The sequence below is a fragment of the Theropithecus gelada genome, chromosome 3 (genome assembly GCF_003255815.1).
Source record: "Theropithecus gelada isolate Dixy chromosome 3, Tgel_1.0, whole genome shotgun sequence".
NCBI lineage: Eukaryota > Metazoa > Chordata > Mammalia > Primates > Cercopithecidae > Theropithecus > Theropithecus gelada.
The window spans coordinates 180,925,980-180,949,879 of NC_037670.1; the positions used below are offsets into that span (position 1 = coordinate 180,925,980).

General features: G+C 42.0%; 1 protein-coding gene across 6 annotated transcripts in view; it reads right to left on the reverse strand.

Moving 5' to 3' along the window:
- The window catches only part of LMBR1 (limb development membrane protein 1), a 211,275-nt gene extending 187,856 nt beyond the window's left edge, over window positions 1-23,419 (reverse strand). For 4 of the 6 annotated variants that reach the window (XM_025378728.1, XM_025378726.1, XM_025378727.1 and 1 more), the window contains exon 1: window positions 23,140-23,419. In XM_025378728.1, coding sequence (XP_025234513.1) covers window positions 23,140-23,205 — 66 coding nt within the window. In that variant the 5' untranslated portion in view covers window positions 23,206-23,419. The remainder of the gene's footprint in view (window positions 1-23,139) is intronic. The other 2 variants (XM_025378729.1, XM_025378731.1) reach the window with 2 other exon arrangements.
- Between the last annotated feature and the right edge of the window lie 481 nt (window positions 23,420-23,900).

The window sequence follows — 23,900 nt, forward strand, 5'->3', positions numbered from 1 at the left end:
GTATTGGTTTTATCAAATCACTGCACTTTAATAACAGCAGCCTATATGATAATTGTAAGTTAGTGAAAAAATGTCTTATCACCTTATTCAAATTTCACTCTATATTAATATGTTTCAAACAATAAACCTATGATGATATATTTTTAAATTTATTCACACTGCACGCCTTGGAGGGTGAAGATAGGGTCCATAGGATGTTACAAATGAAGACTCAATAAATGTTAAATAAGGCAATGAAAATAGGTTTTTATGAGAAAATAACATTTTCATATACCTCTATATACTTGGAATAAAACCAAATAGAAATCCTAACTCCTGATTTGTGCTCTAGAAATGAAAGAATACTTCTCAATTTTGTAAACACTAGCAATAAGCAATCTGAAAATAAAATTTAAAAAGCAATTCCAGGGCCGGGCACAGTGGCTCATGCCTGTAATCCCAGCACTTTGGGAGGCCAAGGCAAGTGGATCACTTGGGGACAGAAGTTCAAGATCAGCCTGACCAACATGGTGAAACCCTGTCTCTACTAAAAATACAAAAATTAGCCGGGCACAGTGATGGATGCCTGTAATCCCAGGTATTCAGGAGGCTGAGGCAGGAGAATTGCTTGAACCTGGGAGACAGAGGTTGCAGTGAGCCGAGATTGCGCCACTGCACTCCAGCTTGGGCGACAGGGTGAGACTCCATCTCAAAAAAAAAAAAAAAGCAATTCCATTTCAGCCAGGCACAGTGGTTCATGCCTATAAAACCAGAACTTTGGGAGGTCAAGGCAGGAGGATTGCTTGAGCTCAGAGTTCAAGATCAGCCTAGGCAACATAGAGAGACACCAGCTCTACAACAAACATAAAAAGTAGCTGGGCATGATGGTGCATGCCTGTAATCTCAGCTACTAGGGAAGCTGAGGTGGGAAGATCACTTGAGCCTAGGGGTTTGAGGTCGCAGTGAGCCATGATCATGCCACTGTACTCCAGGCACAGTGACAAAGTGAGACCCTATCGCAAAAAGAAAAAAAAAATTCAATTTCAAATAGCATCAAGAAGAATAAAATACTTAGGAATAAATTTAACAAAAGAGTCGTCAAACTTGTACTCTGGAAGCCACAAAATATTATTGAAAGGCGTTAAAAAATTTATGAATATAGAAAGACATCACATGTTCATGAAGAATTTAATATTGATGGGATCATACTTCCCAAATTGATCTACACATTCAATATAATTGCTATTAAAATTGTAGTTCTTATTTTCTTACAGAAATTGACAGATTTATCCTAAATTCACATGAAAATGGAACAAATCCAGAAAAATCAGACAACTGTGGAAAAAAAGAGCAAAGTTGGAAGACTCACACTTCCCCAATTTTAAACTTACTACAAAGCTGCACTTGTCAAGACAGTATAGTACTAGTATAAAAATAGACATATAGACCAAAATAACAGAACTAAGAGTCTAAAAACACACCCTTACATTTATGGTCAATTGATTTTCAACAAGAGTATCGAGATAATTCAGTTGGGGGTATGGGGGAGAGAGCATTTTTAACAAATGGTGCTGGAACAAATGGATATCCATATGCAAAAGAATGGAGATGGGACCACTTCTTACATCATACAAAATAATTAACCGAAAACGGAACGTAGATCTACATGTAAGAGCTAAACCTATAAAATTACTGGAAGAAGGTATAGAAGTAAACCTACAAGACCTTAGGTTGGCAAGGTCTTCTTGCATATGACATTAAAATCTCAAAAGACAAAAAAAAATAGAGAAACTGAATGTCAACAAAATTTAAAACTTTTGTCCTACAATCAAGAAAGTAAAAAGACCCACAGAATAGCAAACATTTGCAAGTCATATGTCTGATAAGGGACTTATGTCTAGATTATGTCAACCTACAATCAATAAAACTGTTTCAAAAAAAAAAAAGTTGTGGCTGGTGCCATGGCTCATGCCTGTAATCCCAAGACTTTTAGAGGCTATGGATGGTGGGAAGAAAAAATTTTTTAATAAAAATCAAAGTTTTAAAAATGAACCAAGGACTGTGATTAATGCAATTCTGTGTACCTTAAGTCCAAATGAAAAAGGGAAAAAGACAAGAAATAAAGTGTCAACTAAACAATCATGAGATCTACAAATATGAAAAGCAGATTTTCTTTTTTGTTGTTTTTTGTTTTTTGTTTTTCTTTTTTGAGATGATGTCTCACTCTTGTCGCCCAGGCTGGAGTGCAGTGGTGCAATCTCGGCTCACTGCAACCTCCACCTCCCGGGTTCAAGCGATTCTCCTGCCTTAGCTTCCCAAGTAGCTGGGATTATAAGCACACACCACCACGCCTGGCTAAAGACTTGCAGTGGCAGGCCGGGGGCAGTGGATCAGGCCTGTTATCCCAGCACTTTGGGAGGCCAAGGTGGGCAGATCACAAGGTCAGGAGTTCAAGACCAGCCTGAGCAACGTGATAAAACCTTGTCTCTCCTAAAAATACTAAAATCAGTCGGGTGTGATGGCACGTGCCTATAATCCCAGGCTGAGGCAGCAGAATTGCTTAAACCTGGGAGGCAGAGGTTGCAGTGAGACTAGATCGTGCCACTGCACTCCAGCTTGGGCAACAGAGCAAGACGCCATCTCAAAAAAGAAAAAGCAGACTTGCAGTGGCTAGGTGAGGTGGCTCACACCTGTAATCCCAACACTTTGGGAGGCCAAGGTGAGCAGACAGCTTGAGCCCAGGAGTTCGAGACCAGCCTGGGAAACATGGTGAAACCCCATCTCTACAAAAAATACAAAAATTAGCCAGGCGTGGTAGTGCAAACCTGTAGTCTCAGCTACTTGAGAGGCTGAGGTGGGACCTGAGCCCGGGAGGTCAAGACTGCAGTGAGCCGTGATCACGCCACTGCACTCCAGCCTGGGTAACAAAGTGAGACCCTGTCTCAAAAAAAATAAACATAAAAAGTAAAAACTGGCATTGCACAATATAAAGATAAGTGTTAAAAATCATGCTAATAGATACTAACAGTGTAAAATCAGAACATATTGTCTTCATGTAGTGTTCTTTCTAAAAATCATTTTATTAAGTGCTAAAACATTTCTAAAGGCTTTCAAAGATAAATTCTGAACATCAGACTCTCACGTCTATCTTTCCCATAATGCCTTAAGTTTCTTAAATTATCTTACTACCAAGGTATTCAGGAAATTAACCTGTACTATATTTGGATATAATATTCAAAACCCTAAGATCATCAAGAATTAATATCTACAAATATCTGCTACAGACATGTAAAGAAGGAAAAAAAAAGCTTAAGGCTCTTGGAGACCTTACATTCTATCTTACTGCATAACTCACTTTACAGCTCAAGGAACTAGACAACTACTAAGCCCAAAGTTAGCAGAAGGAAGGAGGTAACAAAGATTAGAGAAGAAATAAACAAAATAAAAAGTAGAAAAATAGGGAAAAAACAACAAAACTAAGAGTTTGTTTTTCGAAAAGATAAAACTGACAAGCCCTTAGCTAGACTAAGAAAGAAAGAGAAGACTCAAATAAAAAAGGAAAGACACATTACAACTGATGCCTCCGAAATAAAAAGGATCATGAGACTACTAAAAACAACCACATGCCAACAAACTGGATAATCTAGAAGAAATGAATAAATTCCTAGAAACATAACATCCTACCAAGACTAAATCATGGAGAAATAGAAAGTCTGAACAAACCTGTAAGAAGCATGCAGACTGAATCAGTAATCAAAAACCTCCCGAAAGAGAAAAGCCCAGGACCAGATGGTTTCATTTATGAACGCTACCAAACACTTAAGGAGCAATTAGCACCAATCTGTCTCAAACTCCTTCAAAAAAACTCAAGTGGAGAGAACACTATCAAACACATTTTACAAAGCCAGCAATTCCCTGATACCAAAGCCAGACAAAGAAGCCGTAAGAAGAAGAAACTACAGGCCAGTATCCCTGAAGAATACAGACACGAAAATCCTCAACAAAATACTAGCTCACTGAATCCAACAGCACATTAAAAGGATCATAAACCATGACTAAGTGGGATTTATGCCTAGGATGCAAGAATGGTTCAATATATGAAAATCAATTACTGTGGTACACCACATTAATAAAATAAAAGATAACAATCATACGATCATCCCAATAGGCAGAAAAATCACCTGAAAAATTCAGCACCCTTTCATGGTAAAAACTGTCAACAAACTACAAACTACAAACAAATGGAAATCATCTCAATGTAATAAAGGCCATATATGAAAAGCCCACAGCTATCCGACTGAATTGTGAAAAACTGAAAGCTTTCCCACTGAGATCAGGTACAAGGCAGAGATGTCCACTCTTACTTACTTTTATGCAGCATAGTTCTAGAAGTCCTACCTAAAGCAATTAGGCAAGAAAAAGTAATAAAAGGCATTCAAATCAGAAAGGAAGAGGTAAAACTGTCCATTTGCAGAAGACATCATCTTAGATATAAAAAAAAAACCATTTAACAGGTTTTTTTCAAACTGTTAGAACTAATAAATTTAGCTTTGAATAGTGGCAGTATCGTAGCCGGTCAGGTTTATCTGAGGTGTGATTATTTTTCCTGATACCCCGCCACGATGACCTGCAATACAGTCAGCACTAGCAACTTCTGACAGTCTCCATGAAGACTGAATTATAAAGAAAAAAAAAAAGAACTAATAAATTCAATAAAGTTGCAGGATAGAAAAATCAACATCCACTAATAAACTACCTAAAAAGGAAATTAGTAAAACAATCTCACTTACAATAGCACAAAAAAAGAATAAAATACCTACGAAGAGGCTGGGCACGGTGGCTCATGCCTGTAATCCCAGCACTTCGGGAGGCCCAGGCAGATGGATCACCTGAGGTCAGGAGTTCGAGACCACCCTGACCAACATGGAAAAACTCCATCTCTACTAAAAATACAAAAATTAGCTGGGTGTGGTGGCGCATGCCTGTAATCCCAGCTACTTGGGAGGCTGAGGAATAAGAATTGCTTGAACCAGGGAGGCAAAGGTGGAGGCTCCGGTGAGCCGAGATCACATCACTTGCCTGGGTAACAAGAGCAAAACTCTGTCTCCAAAAAAAAAAAAAAAAAAAAAAAACCTAAGAATAAACTTAACCAAGGAGGTGAAAGACCTGTATCCTGAAAACCATAAAACATGGATGAAAGAAATTAAAGAAGGCTACATTTGGAGGAAAAATGGCAGATGGGAGGCAGGACTAGACTGCAGCTCCCACTCGGACAGACGGAGCAGTGTGTGGAGACTCACATCATGAACCTTTGCTCTAGAACTACTGCAGGAATAAACCAGGAAAGCCTAGAGAACCCAAAGACCCTCTGAAAGAAGCAGATTACTCCTGCAGGATCCAGGAGACAGTCCAAATGCTGTGCGGTTATCCACAGCTGAGAGACCTGCAGATGGTTCACATCACAGGACTCTGTGCAGACAACCCCAGTACCAGCCCTGCCTGGTAGACCTGCTGAGGGGCTAGATCCAGAACAGAGATAACAATCACTGTAGCTCGGCCCTCAGAAAGCCACATCCTTAGAAAAAGGTGGAGAGTACTACATCTGTGGAACACCCCAGGGGACAAAAGAATCTGAACAGCAGCCTTGAGCCCTAGACCTTTCCTCTGATATAGCCTACCCAAATGAAAAAGAACCAGAAAAACAATTCTGGTAATATGACAAAGTTTTTTAACACCTCCAAAAATATCACACTGGCTAACCAGCAATGGATCCATACCAAGAAGAAATCCCTGATTTACCTGAAAAAGAATTCAGAAGATCAGTTATTAAGCTAATCAAGGAGGTACCAGAGGAAGGTGAAGTCCAATTTAAGACAATCAAAAAAATGATACAAGAAATGAGGAAAGAAATCTTCAATGAAACAGACAGCTTAAATAAAAAACAATCAAAGGTTCAGGAAATAAAGGACACACTTAGAGAAATGCAAAATTTTCTGGAAAGCCTCAGCAACAGAATCAAACAAGCAGAAGATAGAACTTCAGACCTCGAAGACAAGCTTTTTGAATTAACCCAAGTCAACAAGACAAAGAAAAGAATAAGAAAAAAATGAACAACATCTCCAAGAAGTTTGGGATTATGTTAAGTGACCAAATCTAAGAATAACTGCCATTCCTGAGGAAGGAGAGAAATCTAAAAGTCTGGAAAACATATTTGGGGAAATAACTGAGGAAAATTTCCCAGGCCTTGCTAGAGACCTAGACATCCAAATACAAGAAGCTCAAAGAACACTTAGGAAACTAATCATAAAAAGATCATCTTCTAGCCACACTGTCATCAACTTATTAAAAGTCGAGATGAAGGAAAGAATGTTAAGAGCCGTGAGGCAAAAGCACCAGGTAACCTACAAAGAAAAACCAGAGTAACAGCAGATTTTTCAGGAGAAACCCTACGAGCTAGAAGGGATTGGGGCCCTATCTTCAGCCTCCTTAAACAAAACAATTATCAGCCAAAACTTTTGTATCCAGTGAAACTATGCTTCATAAATGAAGGAAAGATACAGTCTTTTTCAGACAAACAAATGCTGAGAGAATTTGCCACTACCAAGCCAGAACTACCGGAACTGCTAAAAGGAGGCGTAAATCTTGAAACAAATCCTGGAAACACATCAAAACAGAACCTCTTTAAAGCATAATTCTCACAGGACCTTTGTATAAAACAAAATACAATTAAAAAAAAAAAACAAGGTATACAGGCAACACAACAAATAGCACAATGAATAGAATAGTACCTCACATCTCAATACTAACATTGGATGTAAATGGCCTAAATGCTCCACTTAAAAGATACAGAATTGCGGAATGGATAAGAATTCACCAACCATCTGCTGCCTTCCAGAGACTCACCTAACACATAAGGACTCACATAAACTTAAGGTAAAGGGGTGGAAAAAGACATTCCATGCAAATGGACACCAAAAGTGAGCAGTAGTAGCTATTCTTACATCAGGCAAAACAAACTTTAAAGCAAGAGCAGTTAAAAAAGACAAAGAGGGACATTATATAATGATAAAAGGTCTTGTCCAACAGGAAAGTATCACAGTCATAAATATATATGCACCTAACACTGGAGCTCCCAAATTTATAAAACAATTACTACTAGACCTAAGAAATGAGATAGATGGCAACACAATAATAGTGGGGGATTTCAATACTCCACTGACAGCACTAAACAGGTCATCAAGATAGAAAGTCAACAAAGAAACAATGGATTTAAACTATACCCTGGAACAAATGGACTTAACAGATCTTTACAGAACATTCTACCCAACAATCGCAGAATATGCATTTCATTCATCAGAGTATGGAACTTTCTCCAAAACGGACCATATGATAGGACACAAAACAAGTCTTAATAAATTTAAGAAAACTGAAATTATACCAACTACTTCCCTGACCACAGTGGAATAAAACTAGAAATCAACTCCAAAAGGAACCTTCAAAACCAGACAAATACATGGAAATTAAATAACCTGCTCCTGAATGATCACTGGGTCAACAATGAAATCAAGATGGAAATTTAAAAATTCTTCAAACCAAACAATAATAGTGACACAACCTACCAAAATCTCTGGGATACAGCAAAGGTGGTGCTAAGAGGAAAGTTCATAGCCCTAAATGCTTACATCAGAAAGTCTGAAAGAGCACAGATAGACGATCTAAGGTCACACCTCAAGGAACAAGAAAAACAAGAACAAATCAAACCCAAGCCCAGCAGAACAAAGGAAACAACCAAGATCAGAGCAGAACTAAATGAAATTGAAACAAACAGAAAACAATACAAAAGATAAATGAAACAAAAAAGCTGGTTCTTTGAAAAGATAAATAAAATTGATACACCATTAGCAAGATTAACCAAGAAAATAAGAGAGGATTCGAGGCTATTATGAATACCTTTAGGCACGTAAACTAGAAAACCCGGAAGAGATTAATACATTCCTGGAAAGACACAACCCCCTAGCTTAAATCAGGAAGAATTAGATACCCCAAATAGATCAAAAACAAGCAGTAAGAGTAAAATGGTAATTTTAAAATTTACCAACAAAAAAAATTCCAGGACCAGATGGATTCATAGCTGAATCCTACCAGACAATTAAACAAGAATTGGTACCAATGCTATTGACACTATTCCACAAGATAAAGAGGGAATCATCCCTAAATCACTCTATGAAGCCAGTATCATCCTAACACCAAACCAGGAAAGGACATAACCAAAAAAGCAAACTACAGACCAATATCCTCGATCAACATAGATGCTAAAATCCTTAACAAAATACTAGCTAACCGAATCCAAAAACATATTAGAAAGTGTTGATCAAGTGTGTTTCATACCACAGATGCAGGGAAGGTTTAACATACGCAAGTCAATAAATGTGATACACCACATAAACAGAATTAAAAACAAAAATCACATGATCATCTCAACAGACGCAGAAAAAGCATGGAACAAAATCCAGCATCGCTTTATAATTAAAACCCTGAGCAAAATCTACATACAAGGGACAAATCTCAATGTAATAAAAACCATCTATGACAAACCCACAGCCAACATAATACTGAATGGAGAAAAGTTGAAAGCATTCCCTCTGAGAAATAGAACAAGAAAAGGATGCCCACTCTCACCACTTCTATTCAACATAGTGCTGGAAGTCCTAGCCAGAGCAATCAGACAAGAGAAATATATAAAGGGCATCCAAATTGGTATAGAGGAAATCAAACTGTTGCTGTTTGCTGATGATATGATTGTATACCTAGAAAACCCTAAAGACTTCTCCAGGCCGGGCGCGGTGGCTCAAGCCTGTAATCCCAGCACTTTGGGAGGCTGAGATGGGCAGATCATGAAGTCAGGAGATCGAGACCATCCTGGCTAACACGGTGAAACCCCGTCTCTACTAAAAAATACAAAAAACTAGCCGGGCGAGGTGGCGGGCGCCTGTAGTCCCAGCTACTCGGGAGGCTGAGGCAGGAGAATGGCGTGAACCCGGGAGGCGGAGCTTGCAGTGAGCTGAGATCCGGCCACTGCACTCTAGCCTGGGCGACAGAGTGAGACTCCGTCTCAAAAAAAATAAAATAAAATAAAATAAAATAAAATAAAAGACTTCTCCAAGTAGCTCCTAAAACTGATAAATGAATTCAGCCAAGTTTCAGGATACGAAATTAATGTATAAAAATCAGTAGCTCTCCTATGTATCAACAGCGACCAAGCTAAGAATCAAATCAAGAACTCAACCCCTTTTACAACAGCTGCAAAAAAAACAAATAAATAAAACACTTAGGAATATACCTAACCAAGAAGGTGAAAGGCCTCCACAAGGAAAACTACAAAATACTGCTGAAAGAAATCATAGATGACACAAACAAATGGAAACACATCCCATGCTCATGGATGGTTAGAATCAATATTGTGAAAATGACCATATTGCCAAAAGCAATCTACAAATTCAACTCAATTCCCATCAAAATACCATCATCATTCTTCACAGAACTAGTAAAAACAATCCTAAAATTCATATGGAACCAAAAAAGAGCCCATGTAGCCAAAGCAAGTCTAAACAAAAAGAACAAATCTGGAGGTATCACATTACCTGATTTCAAACTATACTATAAGGCCATAGTCACCAAAACAGCATGGTACTGGTATAACAATAGGCACACAGACCAGTGGAACAGAATAGAGAACCCAGAAATAAACCCAAATACAGCCAACTGATCTTCCACAAAGCAAACAAAAACATAAAGTGGGGAAAGGACACCCTATTCAACACATGGTGCTGAGATAATTGGCAAGTCACATGAAGGAGAATGAAACTGGATCCTCATCTCTCACCTTACATAAAAATCAACTCAAGATGGATCAAGGACTTAAATCTAAGACTTGAAACTATAAAAATTCTAGAAGATAATATCAGAAAAGCCCTTCTAGACATTGGCTTAGGAAAAGATTTCATAACTAAGAATCCAAAGCAAATGCAATAAAAACAAAGATAAACAGCTGAGAATTAAAGAGCTTTTGCATGGCAAAAGGAACCATCAGCAAAGTAAACAGAAAACCCACAGCGTGGGAGAAAATCTTCACAATCATACATCTGACAAAGGACCAATATCCAGAATCTACAGTGGACTCAAATTAGCAAGAGAAAAACAAACAATCCCATCAAAAAGTGGGCTAAGGGGCCGGGCGCGGTGGCTCATGCCTGTAATCCCAGCACTTTGGGAGGCCGAAGCGGGCAGATCCCAAGGTCAGGAGATTGAGACCACCCTGGCTAACATGGTAAAACCCCATCTCTACTAAAAACACAAAAAATTAGCCGGGCATGGTGCCGGGTGCCTGTAGTCCCAGCTACTTAGGAGGCTGAGGTAGGAGAATGGCGTGAGCCCAGGAGGCAGAGCTTGCAGTGAGCTGAGATCGTGCCATTGCACTCCAGCCTGGGTGACAGAGTGAGACTCTTGTCTCAAAAGTAAAACAGGTGGGCTAAGGACATAAACAGACAATTCTCAAAAGAAGATATACAAATAGACAATAAACCTATGAAAAAATGCTCAACATCACTAATGATCAGGGAAAAGCAAATGAAAACCACAATGTGATACCACCTTACTCTCCCAAGAATGGCCATAATCACAAACAAAAAAGAATAGATGTTGGCATGGATGCAGTGAACAGGGAACACTTTTACACTGCTGGTGGGAATGTAAACTAGTACAACCACTATGGAAAACAGTGTGGAGAGGTGTTAAAGAACTAAAAGTAGAACTATCATTCGATCCAGCAATACCACTACTGGGTATCTACCCAGAGGAAAAGAAGTCATTATACAAAAAAGATACTTGCACACACATGTTTATAGCAGCACAACATGCAGTTGCAAAAATGTGGAACCAACCCAAATGCCCATCAATTAACAAGTAGATAAAGAAACTGTGGTATATATAACAATGGAATACTATCCAGTCATAAAAAGGAATGAAATAATGGCATTCGCAACAACCTGGATGGGATTGGAGACTTATTCTAAGTGAAGTAACCTAGGAACAGAAAACCAAACATCGCATGTTCTCACTCACAAGTGGGAACTAAGCTATGATGATGCAAAGGCATAAGAATGACACATGGACTTTGGGGACTCACGGGGAAAGGGTGCGAAAGGGGTGAGGGATAAAAGACTACAAATTGGGTTCAGTATATACCACTTGTGTGATGGGTACACCAAAATCTCACAAGTCACCACTAAAGAACTTAACTCATGTAACCAAATACCACCTGCTTCCCAAAAACCTATGGAAATAAAAAATTTAAAACTAAAAAAAAAAAAAGAAAGAAATTAAAAAAGGCACAGACAAATGGAAAGACACCCTATGTTCATGGATTGGAAGACTTAATATTGTCAAAATATCCATAATACCCAAACAATTTACGGATTCAATGCAAGCCCTGTCAAAATCCCAACAGTACTTTTTTTTTTTTCTGAGACAGAGACTCACTCTGCCACCCAGGCTGGAGTGCAGTGACACAATCTCAGCTCACTGCAACCTCTGCCTCCTGGGCTCAAGTGATTCTCCTGCCTCAGCCTCCCGAGTAGCTGGGATTACAGGCATGCTCCACCACGCCTGGCCAATGTTTGTACTTTTAGTAGAAACGGGGTTTCACCACGTTAGCCAGGCTGGTCTTGAACTCCTGACCTCAGGCGATCCACCCACCTCGGCTTCCCAAAGTGCTGGGACTACAGGCATGAGCCACTGCACCCAGCCCCCAGTGGCATTTTTAAACAGAAATAGAAAAAATAATTCTAAAAATCTTATGGAATGACAAACGACCACAAATAGCCAAGTTAATCTTGAGAAAGAACAAAGTTGGAGGCATCACACCTCCTGATTTCAAAATATATTATTACACAAAGCTAGTTATCAAAATAGTATGGTACTGACATAAAGACAGATATATAGAACAACGGAACAGAATAGAGCGCCCGGAAATAAATCCATTTATGTACAATCACCTGATCTTACACAAGGCTGCAAATAATACACAACAGGGAAAGAAAAACGTCCTCAACAAAGGGTGTTGGGAAAACAGGAGATTCACATTCAAAAGAATGCAGCCTTCTCTCACACCATACACAAAAATCAACTTACAAAGGATTAAAGACTTAAACGGAAAACATGAAACTATAAAACTCTCAGAGAAAAACACAGAGGGAAGCCTTCACAACACTGGCCTTGGCAATGATTTCACGGATATAACACCAACAGCGCAGGCAATAAAAACAAAAATATATAAGTGGGAATACATAAAACTAAAAAGCTTCTGTACAGCAAAGTGGACAATCAACACAGTGATGGAAATGAGAGAAAATTGTGTATCTGAAAAGGGGTTAATATCCAAAATACCTAAGAAACTTCCACAGCACAAAGGTAAAAACAACTAATAACTTGATTTAAAAACAGGCTAAGGACTCGAATAAAACATTTCTCTAAAGACATACAAACAGCCAACATGTATATGAAAAAATGCTCAATGTCACTAATTACCAGGGCAATGTAAATCAAAACCACAATGAGTTATCACCTCACACCTGTTAGGATGGCTATGATAAAAAAAAAAAAGACAAGTGTTGACAAGGCTGAAGAGAAATCGGAACCCTTGCAGACTGTTGATGAGAATGCAAAATGGTGCAGCTGCTATGGAAAATATGTGGGTTCCTGAAAAAATTAGAAACAGAACTACCATATGATTCAGCAATCTCCCTTCTGACTATTTATCCTAAAGAATCACCATCGCAATCCCAAAGATATTAGCACTCCTATATCCACCGAGGCAATATTCACAATAGCAAAGATGTAGAAACAACCTAAATGTCTATTAACGGATGGATAATGAAAATGTAGTATACAATGGAATACTATTCACCTTTAAAAATATTTGAAAAAAGGATATTCAGCTGGGCATGATGGCTCGTGCCTATAACCCCAGCACTTTGGGAGGCCAAGGCAGGAGGATCACTTGAGCTCAGGAGTTTGAGACCAGCCTGGGCATCACAGTGAGACCTCATCTCTACAAAAAATAAAAAAATTATCCAGGCATGGCAGTGGGTGCCAGTAGTCCCAGCTACTTAGAAGGCTGAGGTGGGAGGATCATTTGAGCCCAGCAGGTCAAGGCTGCAGTCACCACATTCCAGCCTGGGCAAGAGAGCGAGACTCCATCTCAAGGGGGGAAAAAAAGGAAATTCTGCAATATGCAACAACATAGATGAATCTTGAGGACATTAACCTAAGTGAAAAAGAGAGTCACAGGAAGACAAATACTGCATGATCCCACTTATATCAGGTATCTAAAATGGTCAAATTCACAGACTCAAAGAGTGGAAATGGTGGTTCTCAGGGACAGGGACAGGGAAGGAAATTGAGAGTTACTAATCAATGGTCATAAAGCTTCAGTCAAGCAAGATGAGTAACCTCTAGAAATCTGCTGTACAACATTGTACCTATGGTCAACAATATAATTGCACACTTAAAAATTCGTTAAGAGGGGCTGGGTGCAGTGGCTCATGCCTGTAATCCCAGTACTCTGGGAGGCCGAGGCAGGCAGATCACAAGGTCAAGAGTTCGAGACCAGCCTGGCCAACATAGTGAAACCCCGTCTCTACTAAAAATATAAAAAATTAGCTGGACGTGGTGGCAGGCACCTGTAATCCCAGCTACTCAGGAGGTTGAAGCAGAAGAATTGCGTGAACCTGGGAGGCGGAGGTTGCAGTGAGTCGAGATCACACCATTGCACTCTAGCCTGGGCAACAGTGCAAGACTCTGACTCAAAAAAAAAAAAAAAAAAACTTTTTGTTAAGAGGGTAGAGCTCACATTAGGTATTCTTAACTGCAATAAAATCAAGTTTTAAAAAGGAGGACAGGGCCAGGCACGGTGGCTCACGCCTGTAATCACAGCACTTTGGGAAGCCGAGGCGGGTAGACCACCTGAGGTCAGGAGTTCGAGACCACCCTGGACAACAGGTAAAACCTGTCTCTACTAAAAATACAAAAATTAGCCAGGTGTAGTGGTACACACCTGTAATCCATGCAACTTGGGAGGCTGAGGCAGGAGAGTCGCCTGAACTCAGGAGGCGGAGGCTGCAGTGAGTCAAGATTACGTCACTGGACTCCAGCCTGGGCAACAGAGCAAGACTCCATCTCAGGACCAAAAAAGAAAAAGGAGGACAGTATAGGAAGACAGGAAAAATTATCTCAAATGTAATTAGAATGTCCCAGTTTCCTTTAACCTCAAGTATACAACTAGGGAGTGGTAAGACATACAGGGACAGCAGTGAAAGTCAAAGCCTCTTGATGAAAGAGTAGGAATCTCCTATGGCTGCTGTAACCAAATAACACAAACTTAGTGACTTAAAACAACACAAATTTACTGAGTTTCACTGGGCTAAAATCAAGGTGTGAGCAAGGTTGGTTCCTTCTGGAGACTCTAGGAAAGAATCCATCTCCTTGACATTTCTAGCTTCTGGAGGCCGCCCACACTCCTTGGCTCACGGTCCCTCCTCCTTCCTCAAAGGGCATCACTCCAACTCTGTCTCTGTCATCCTATCTCCTTCTGACTCTGACCCTCCTGCCTCTCCTACAAGGACCCTGTGATCAATAGAGCCCACCCAGATAATTCAGGATAACTCCCCTTTAACGTACTCACATCTGCAAAATCCCTTTACCCATGTAAAGTAACATACCACAGGTTCCAGGGATTATCACATGGATTACCAACTTCAGGGGCCATTATGCAGCCCACCACAGAGGGAAAGCTGATTTAACTCAGTTTAGAAAAGCCAAATACAATGAAACCTTTATACCTCTACCCCATTCCTTCTTGCTCTTCTATGTTAGAAAATCACTTCAACGTATGTTGGCTATTGGATTTGTTTCTAATACACCATTCCACTAGAAGACTTTACAACCACGTGAGAAAAAGAAAAGCAGCCCCTGACATCTGGGAGCTGGCCTGGTGATATCACAGCTGGGTCTTGGTGTTGCTGTAAACTGGCAAGCAACTCAGAGCAAGGCCCACACCTCGGCCTTGATGACGGACTCTTCCGTAGAACAAAAACAGTTTCAGAGAACATCAATATCAGACAAGACCATGATGGATAAAGACTAAACAAGACCACTCTGTAATCACTCCTGAACACAAGCAAAAAACATGAACATTGTCCAAATCACAAAAATGACCATCTCTCTATCCTGGCTAACAGGAATGACTGTTACTTCTTTACCAGTTACAGCTTTAGCTTTATTCCAGTCTTCTCTCCTTCTAGAAAAGATTTCTTAAGCTATCCAATTACAGAATTATTCCAGCTTCCTAACAGCACCCCATATAGATCAAAGCCTCACTTCCTTAAACCCTTCCCAAACTACCTAGTAGAAGCCCAAATCCCACTTGAAAAGTTACTTGAACACCCCACAGTTCCCCACGGAACTCACTGCAATATGCAATAAGCCCAATTTGTCCAACTACAGGTGTGCTCTTGGTAGTCTTTGGCTGGAGGGCAATGACAAAGGTCAGAAAAGACTACAGACTCCAAGATAACTGTATTCTCAACTTACATACCAGATTGGTGACTGGTTCCCATCTTCTGCCCAACCACTATCCTCAAGTGGGAAGGACTAAAGTTTTTGATCTCCTGCACAAAGGGTAAGCCATAGAGTTGAGGGCAAGACATTGGCAGAAAACAGCAGGTAAACTCACCTAGAGAGGCAGCAGGTGAAGGATAATTCCTTCTATCCCCATTATCTCCCACCTCTCATTTGGCCTAAAAGAAGCCAACTAAACGGGAAGGTTCTAAAATCTCTGTTGTAAAAGTCCCAGTCTGGTCAGGCACGGTGGCTCAGGCCTGTAATCCCAGCACTTTGGGAGGCTGAGGTGGGGGCGGATCACCTGAGGTCAGGAGTTCGAGAGCAGCTTGGCCAACATGGCAAAACCCCAAATCTACTAAAAATACAAAAATTAGCCAGGCATGGTGGCGGGCGCCTGTAATCCCAGCTACTTGGGAGGCTGAGGCAGGAGAATCACTGGAACCTGGGAGGCAGAGGATGCAGTGAGCTGGGATCGTTCCACTGCATTCCAGCCTGGGTGACAGAGCGAGACTCCATGAAAAAAAAAAAAAAAAAGTCCCAGTCAACCCCAGACTTGGTTCCAAAAATATTATAGCCAAGAGAGGAGCTTAAGCCATACCCAGGATAAGGAAGAATTCAGATTGCGCAGCCAGGCTGGGCATGGTGGCTCACACCTCTAATTCCAGCACTTTGGGAAGCTGGGGCAGGAGGATTACTTGAGGCCAGGAGAGTTCAAGGCCAGCCTGGGTAACATGGAAAGAACCTGTCCATACAAAAATGGCCAGGCGCATTGACTCACACCTGTAATCCCAGCATTTTGGGAGGCCAAGGCAGGAGGAACACTTGAGGTCAGGAGTTCGAGACCAGCTTGGCCAACATGGTGAAATCCCGTCGCTACTAAAAATTCAAAAACATTAGCCAGGCATGGTGGCAGGCGCCTGTAATCCCAGTGGGAGGCTGAGGCAGGAGAATCACTTGAACCCAGGAGGCAGAGGTTACAGTGAGCCTAGATCATGCCACTGCACTCCGGCCTAGATGACAGAGTAAGACTCTACATCATAAATAAATAAATAAATAAATAAATAAATAAATAAATAAAATTAGCCAGGTGTGGTGGTGGCCACCTGTAATCCCAGCTACTCAAGAGGCTGAGGCACAAGAATTGCTTGAACCCAGGAGACAGTGGTTGCAGTGAGCTGAGATCGTGCCACTGCACTCCAGCCTGGGTGACAGAGTGAGACTCTGTCCCAAAAAAAAAAAAAAAAAAGACTTGCAGTGACTCACCTGTAATCCCAATACTTTGGGAGGCTAAGGTGGGTGAATAACTTGAGCCCAGGAGTTCAAGACCAGCCTAGGTAACATGGTGAAACCTAGTCTCTACAAAAAATACAAAAATCAGCCAGGTATGGTTGTATGTGCCTGTAGTCCCAGCTACTTGGAAGGCTCAAGTAGGAAGATCTCTTGAGCCTGGGAGGTAGAGGCTGCAGTGAGCCGTGTTTGTGCCACAGCATTCCAGCCTGAGTGACAGAACGACACTCTGCCTCAAAAATAATTTTGAAGAGAGTCACACAGCCTACAAGGTGGCAATCCTGATGGCTGGGAAGCATCCTCCCGCAGAGCACAGAAACAGACACTTCAAGGGAGGACAGAACAGGGATTTCTGCTGAACGGGTTGGCCAAGTTTATATATTTAACAGGTTATAGGAGGAGCTATGAATATTCACAAAGCGGGGGAGGTCATGCACATGCAGGCTGAATAAACATGTATGTTACATACTTATCCGCATTCACTTGTGGGTGGAGACTTAACATCTAAACGCATTACAATGAGGCCCTGTAGTCAGATGGCGAAGCAGGGACATGAAGGCACTCAAGTGCACAGCCTCTGTAAACTGCTCAGTGCTCTTATCAGGACAAAGTTACTGAAATCAGTCTCTTATCCAATCAAAGCTGTAGTTATAGCTTGTGGAACAGGGGAGTGAGGGTCAGTTAGTCAGGGTCTGGCAGTAAGTGAGCTGCAGTTATTAATATTGCTTATCTGGAGGCCAGTGCTTGTTTAGCTGCTAGGAAAAAAGAAACACTTTGAGATAGTTAGAACCGAGTTTATTCTTTAAGGGGGGGGGGGGGTGCTTTACTTAACCCTTGCTTGGCATGGCCCTACATCTTGTCCACCGTTTGGTATTTTATTGCCACAAAGAGTCTGTTCTCTCAGTCTTAAGATCTCTATTTTAACATTAAAGCTGGTCAGTTGTTGTTTTTAAACCTCAAAAGGGAGTGGGTATAACAAGGCGTGTCAGATCTCCCATCACATTCTGGCTGGGAATTCAGTTTTTAGGGTTTCCTGGGGTCCTCTTAGCCAAGACAGGGTCTACTCAGCTAGTTGGCAGTCTTAGGATTTCATAGCTAGCTCTCAAAAGAAAGGAAATGAATCATTACTACCTGATATTAATAGCCAAAGTCAAATATGATCACTAAAGCAACCGACAAGAGATCTATGAGATATTCATAACACAGAAGACAAAATTATTACATGAGTATTTAAAAGTTAAACACTATATTGTACACAAAAATTAATTCAAAATGATCAAAGACCTAAACATAAGAGCTAAAACTATACAACTCTTAGAGGAAAACCTTCATGATGCCGGAGCTGGTGATGAATTCTTGGATGACACAAAAAAACACATGCAACAAATGAAAAAATAGATAAATTAGACTACAAAATTAAAAACTTTTGTGCATCAAAGGACACTATCAATAGAGTAAAAAGGCAACCCTACAGAATGGGACAGAAGTGTTTGCAAATCACATGCCTGATAAAGGGTTAATATTCAGAATATATAAACAACTCCTAGAACTCAACAACAAAAATCAAGCAACGCAATTCAAAAACAGGCAAAGAACAGATATTTCTCCAAAGAAGATGTACATATAGTCCATAAGCACATGAAACAATCCTGAACTTCACTAATAATTAGGGAAATGCAAATCGAAACCACCATAAGATACCATTTCACATCCATTTTAAAAAAAAAAGAAGAAAAACAGAAAACAACGTGTGTTGGTGAAGATGTGGAAGAACCGGAAATCCTGGCTCCTTGCCAGAGGGAATATAAAATGGTAAAGCCTCTGTGGAAAATGGTATGGCAGTTCCTCAAAAAATTAAACATAGAATTATCATATAATCCAGCAATTTTACTTCTGAATTGAAAACAGGGACTCTAATAGATATTTCCACACCCATGATCACAGCAGCATTATTCACAATAGCCAAAAACGGAAACAACTCAGGTCAATTGATGATTGAATGGATAAGCAAAATACGGTATACACAAAAAGAAAATATATTCAGCCTTAACAAATTCTGGGCCAGGTGCGTTGGCCCGTAAACCCAGCACTTTGGGAGGCCAGGAGTTCGAGACTAGGCTGGGCAACATAACAAAACCCCATCTCTACAAAAAACACAAAAATTAGGCCAGGTGCAGTGGCTCACACCTGTAATCCCAGCACTTTGGGAGGCTGAGGCGGGTGGATCACCTGAGGTCAGGAGTTCGAGACCAGCCTGGCCAACATGGTGAAACCCCATCTCTACTAACAATACAAAAATTAGCCAAGCATGGTAGCGCACGCCTGTAATCCCAGCTACTCGGGAGGCTGAAGCAGGAGAATTGCTTGAACCAGGGAGGGAGAGGTTGCAATGAGCTGAGATCACACCATTGAACTCTAGCCTGGGCAACAAAGACTCTGTCTCAAAAAAAAAAAAAGAAAAAGAAATTCTGACACATGCTACAACACAGGTGAACCCTGAAGGCATTATGCTAAGTGAAATAAGCCAGACAGAAAAGGACAAATATTTTGTGGTTCAACTTGGAACAGTCAGATTCATATAGGCAGAACCAGCAGCTGGAGACAGTGGGGAATGGAGTTACTGTTTCATGGGTATCAAGTTTCAGGTGATGAAAAAGTTCTGGAAATGGATAGTGGTGGTGGTTGCACAACAATGTGAATGTATTTAATGCCACTGAACTGTATATTTAGATATGGTAAATCGCATGTTTTATATATATATCTTATCATGATTAAAAAGTTAAGCAATTATAGCATTATGTAGCAAAATCAGAAACAATTGAATAATTTCAAAAATTGGCAACAGGTCTTACAGAAAAAGCAAGTATTTACATTCACTCTAAATACAAATCATTTGAGAAAGAAATGCCAAAGACGGGGAACCCTGAGCCTGGTCACTGTCTATGCTGGTTCTGTAGAAGATGGAGTAGACTCAACCAGCCAGGGGTGCTGGATTGAGGGAAACAGGGGTGAGGAGAGTCAGAACTAAAGAACTCTGTAATCAGTACCAAAACCGAATTGTTTTCAGGGGAGTAGACAAAGCTCTGGACTGTTTTAACATGTGTCCCTTTCTCAACCGAAATTCTAGAATATCTAATTAATTAAAACTAAAGCCAAAGAGCAGGAGGATCACTTGAGCCCAGGAGACAGATCTGGTCAACATGGGGAGACCTCACCTCTACAAAAAATTAAAAGATTAGCTGGGTCTGCTAGTGCACACCTGTATGATTCACGCCTGTAGTCCCAGCTACTTGGGAAGCTGAGGTGGGAGGATCGCCTGAGCCTGGGAAGTCAAGGCTGCAGTGAGCCATGATTGCGCCACTGCACTACAGCCTGGGCAAGAGAGTGAGACCCTGTCTCAAATTTAAAAATAATAATAAAACTAAAGACAAAGAGACCAATAAAACAGCATAAAGTCTAAAATTAAATCTTATGAATATACAGTTACCTATCTGTGACAAAAGTCATAAATAGTGCTGGAGCAACTGGACATTCCTGTGGGAGAAAAAAGTATGACTCCTACCTTGCACCAGACACAAAAAATAAATTCTAGATAGACTGCAAATTTAAATGAGAATAATTCAATAAAGCATTTCGAGGAAAGAACAAGAGAACGTCAGTCTTAGAGTAAGCAGCGATTTCTTAACCGGGACATAAAAAGTACTCAAAAAATTTTAATAAATTGAACTATATTAAAATTAATAATTTCTGTCGATCAGAAGGTATCATTAAGAGTGAAAGGCATCCACAGAGTGGGAAAGAAATATGTGCTGTATATATATATATATATCTGACAAATCTTATCCATTTGTATTACAATATAATACAAGTTATACTGTAAAGACCTTGCAAATCAATATTAAAAAGATAAACTTAATTTTTAAATGGAGAAAAAAATTTGACCCTTCACAAAAGATTTCCAAATGGCTAATAAACAAACAGGTGCTTAAATTCATTAGTTATCAGGAAAATGCAAATTAAAATTATTCATATGATGAACACTATCAACACACTTGCTAGAATGACTAAAATTAAAAAGGACAGCAAATACCAAGTGTTGGTAAAGATGAGAAACAACCACAGCTCTGAGGCTCTCAGCACTGGCGGAAGTGTACACTGGTACAACCACTTCAGAAAACTGTTTAAAAGCATCTACTAAAGATGAACAAATGCACACTCTTTAACCTAGGGTTTCCATTTCTAGGGCTATACCCAACAGAAATGCACAAACATGTCCACCAAAAGCTATGTACAAAAATATTCATAGCCAGCCGGGTGTGGTGGCTCACACCTGTAATCCAAGCACTTTGGGAGGCCAACGTAGGTGGATCACCTGAGATCAGGAGTTCAAGGCCAGCCTGACCAACATGGCGAAACCCCGTCTCTAATAAAAATAGAAAAATTAGCTGGGTGTGGTGGCATGCACCTGTAATCCCAGCCACTTGGGAGGCTGAGGTAGGAGAATCACTTGAACCCAAAGGCAGAGGTTGCAGTGAGCCAAGATTGTGCCACTGCACTCCAGCCTGGGAGACAGAACGAGACTCCATCTGAAAACAAACAAATAAACAAATATATATATATGTATATGTGTGTGTATATATATTCATAGCCAAGACCTAGAAACTACTGAAGTGCCCATCAACAGTAAAATGAAAAATAAATTGTGCTATAGTCACACAACTACGGCACTGAGAATGAATTATAACCACATACAAAATGGAGAAATTTCACAAACACTGTAGAAGAAACTGGACACAAAAGAGTATATAACGTAAGATTCTATTTACATAAAGTTCAAAACTAAGCAAAAACTAATCTATAATATTAGAAGCCAGGGCAATGTTTACCCTTGGTGGAGGAGAAAGTAACTGGAAGGGGGAAAGGAATCAGTCTCCGGGATGATAGTAAAATTCTGTTTCTTTTTTTCTTTATTTATAATGGTAGAGATGGGGATTCACTATGTTGCCCAGGCTGACCGGTCTCAAACTCCTGGTGGATTCAGGAGTACACAGGTGTGTTTAGTATGAAATGATCTGAAGGGTACATGTATGACTTTACGAATTTATCTCTGTGTATTTTAGCTTCAATTTAAAAAACTACAAATAAATTTGTACCAAATTCCACGAACTCAAATTCCACCAGCTCAGACTTCACATGTCCTCTTTATTCAAAGTATGACTTGCAAAGTGATTCTCAATTTTCAAGATCAGTAAGTACACAAATTAGACAATTTTTCACCTCGAACCAAGTGTGACTGAATCGTAGACAACTTAGGAGAGGGGTAAATACAAATATAAAAAATTGATATATTTGACAACCGTTATGAAAACACAGATAAACCCAATTATAATACATTCTAGAGCATCACGAAAAGATAAAAACATCAAAGTAGACTTTCCAAGGTCAAGTGCGCTTCCTGACCCCTGCCAACAGCACACATAGAAACATGGGCCAAAAAAGAAGCTGCTTCCCTAAGAAGTTGCTTCCAGAGCAAAATGGACTTTTGCCGAGGTTCTCACTCCCATAAATAACCAATATTCTCACCCCAAAAGGGAAGGTTTCGAACTCAATCCACGTGGGGGCTGGGGGAGATGAAAGAGGGATGGAAACGTGAGGCGCCGGGAGGGCAGGAGGTGTTGACTGGGACAAGGTAACCGGCCGGGTCCAAACGCGACAGGCGGGCGGGCTCCGCGCAGCCTGGTCCTTCCAGGACCCACCGGGCCCACCCAGGCTCTCCGGGACGCCTGCGCATCCACCTGCCTACCTGGCCGGGCGGCGGAGCGCGGGGGCGCGCACCGGCCGGGCCGCCGTCCACACCCCGAGGCGCGAGCCGCACATCCCCCCAGAGAGGAAGCCCCCGGGGTCCCGGAGCGCGGCGCGTACCGCAGCCCTCCCGGCGGAAAGGGAAGGGCAAGACCGGGGCCGCGGGGCAGGGGCGGGGTCCGGGCTGGAACGAGGGAGCGGGAGGGGGCAGGGGAGGCAGGAGCGGAGCGGGGGGCAGGCAGAGGGAGGGGAGGGAAGGGGTGGGGAGGGAGAGCTGCAGAGGCCGGGGCGGGAGGCGCGGGGCGCAGGCCCGGAGGTGAGGGGCCCGGGGGCAGGGACAGGGGGCCCGGGCAGGCGCGCGGGGCTGTCAGGGCTGCCTCGGTCCCCACGCACCGTGGACTCCCGCACTTGGCTGTGGAAGTGCTGCTCCCGCGCCGACACCTCGTCCTGCCCTTCCATCCTCCTTCATGCCCGCCGCCGCACCGCCCGCGTCCGCGCGCTCCGCCGCACCATCGCCCGCCCGCCGCAGGGGCTCGGACGGCCGCGCCGGGGACCGGGACCGGCACGGGCCCGCGAGCCGCGGTTGGAACAGGTACCGAGACCACTACACCCGCCACCGCCTCAGCAGCCTCAGGCGAGCTGCTCTGGCTGAGGGAGGGCGGGCGCCGCGCAGCCGGGGGCGGGGCGGGGGCGGGGCGGGGCGGGGAGGGGGCGGTGCATGGACACGTCAGACTAAAGGCGCCGATACGTCAGAGAAGCGCGCCTCGCGGTCTTCCGGGCCGCTGGGCCGGGAGGTGCCGAGGGGGCGGGGTCCAGCCGCGCCCTCAGGAGCTACCCCAGTTAGGGAGGTGCTGTCCTGGCATCGGGTGGGGACGGGGAGCGCGTCGAGGGTGCTGCGACTTCTGCCCACCTGGCCCGGCCGCAGCCTCTGAGTTCCTGTTCCTCACAGGAGCTAATTATTTATGACAGCTGCAAGGTGCCCCTCCCCCAGTTACTCAGTGCTTGGCACTCAGCACCCCTTAACTCAGCACTCAGTACCTCACTCAGCCTCAGAGGACCTGGGCAGAGGGAAGCAGGGAGTCTCCTGCGGAAACTCTTGCTCTGCCAAAGTAGGTTGAAAGGTCGGAAATCGATGGTTTTGTGCCGGGCTTTGG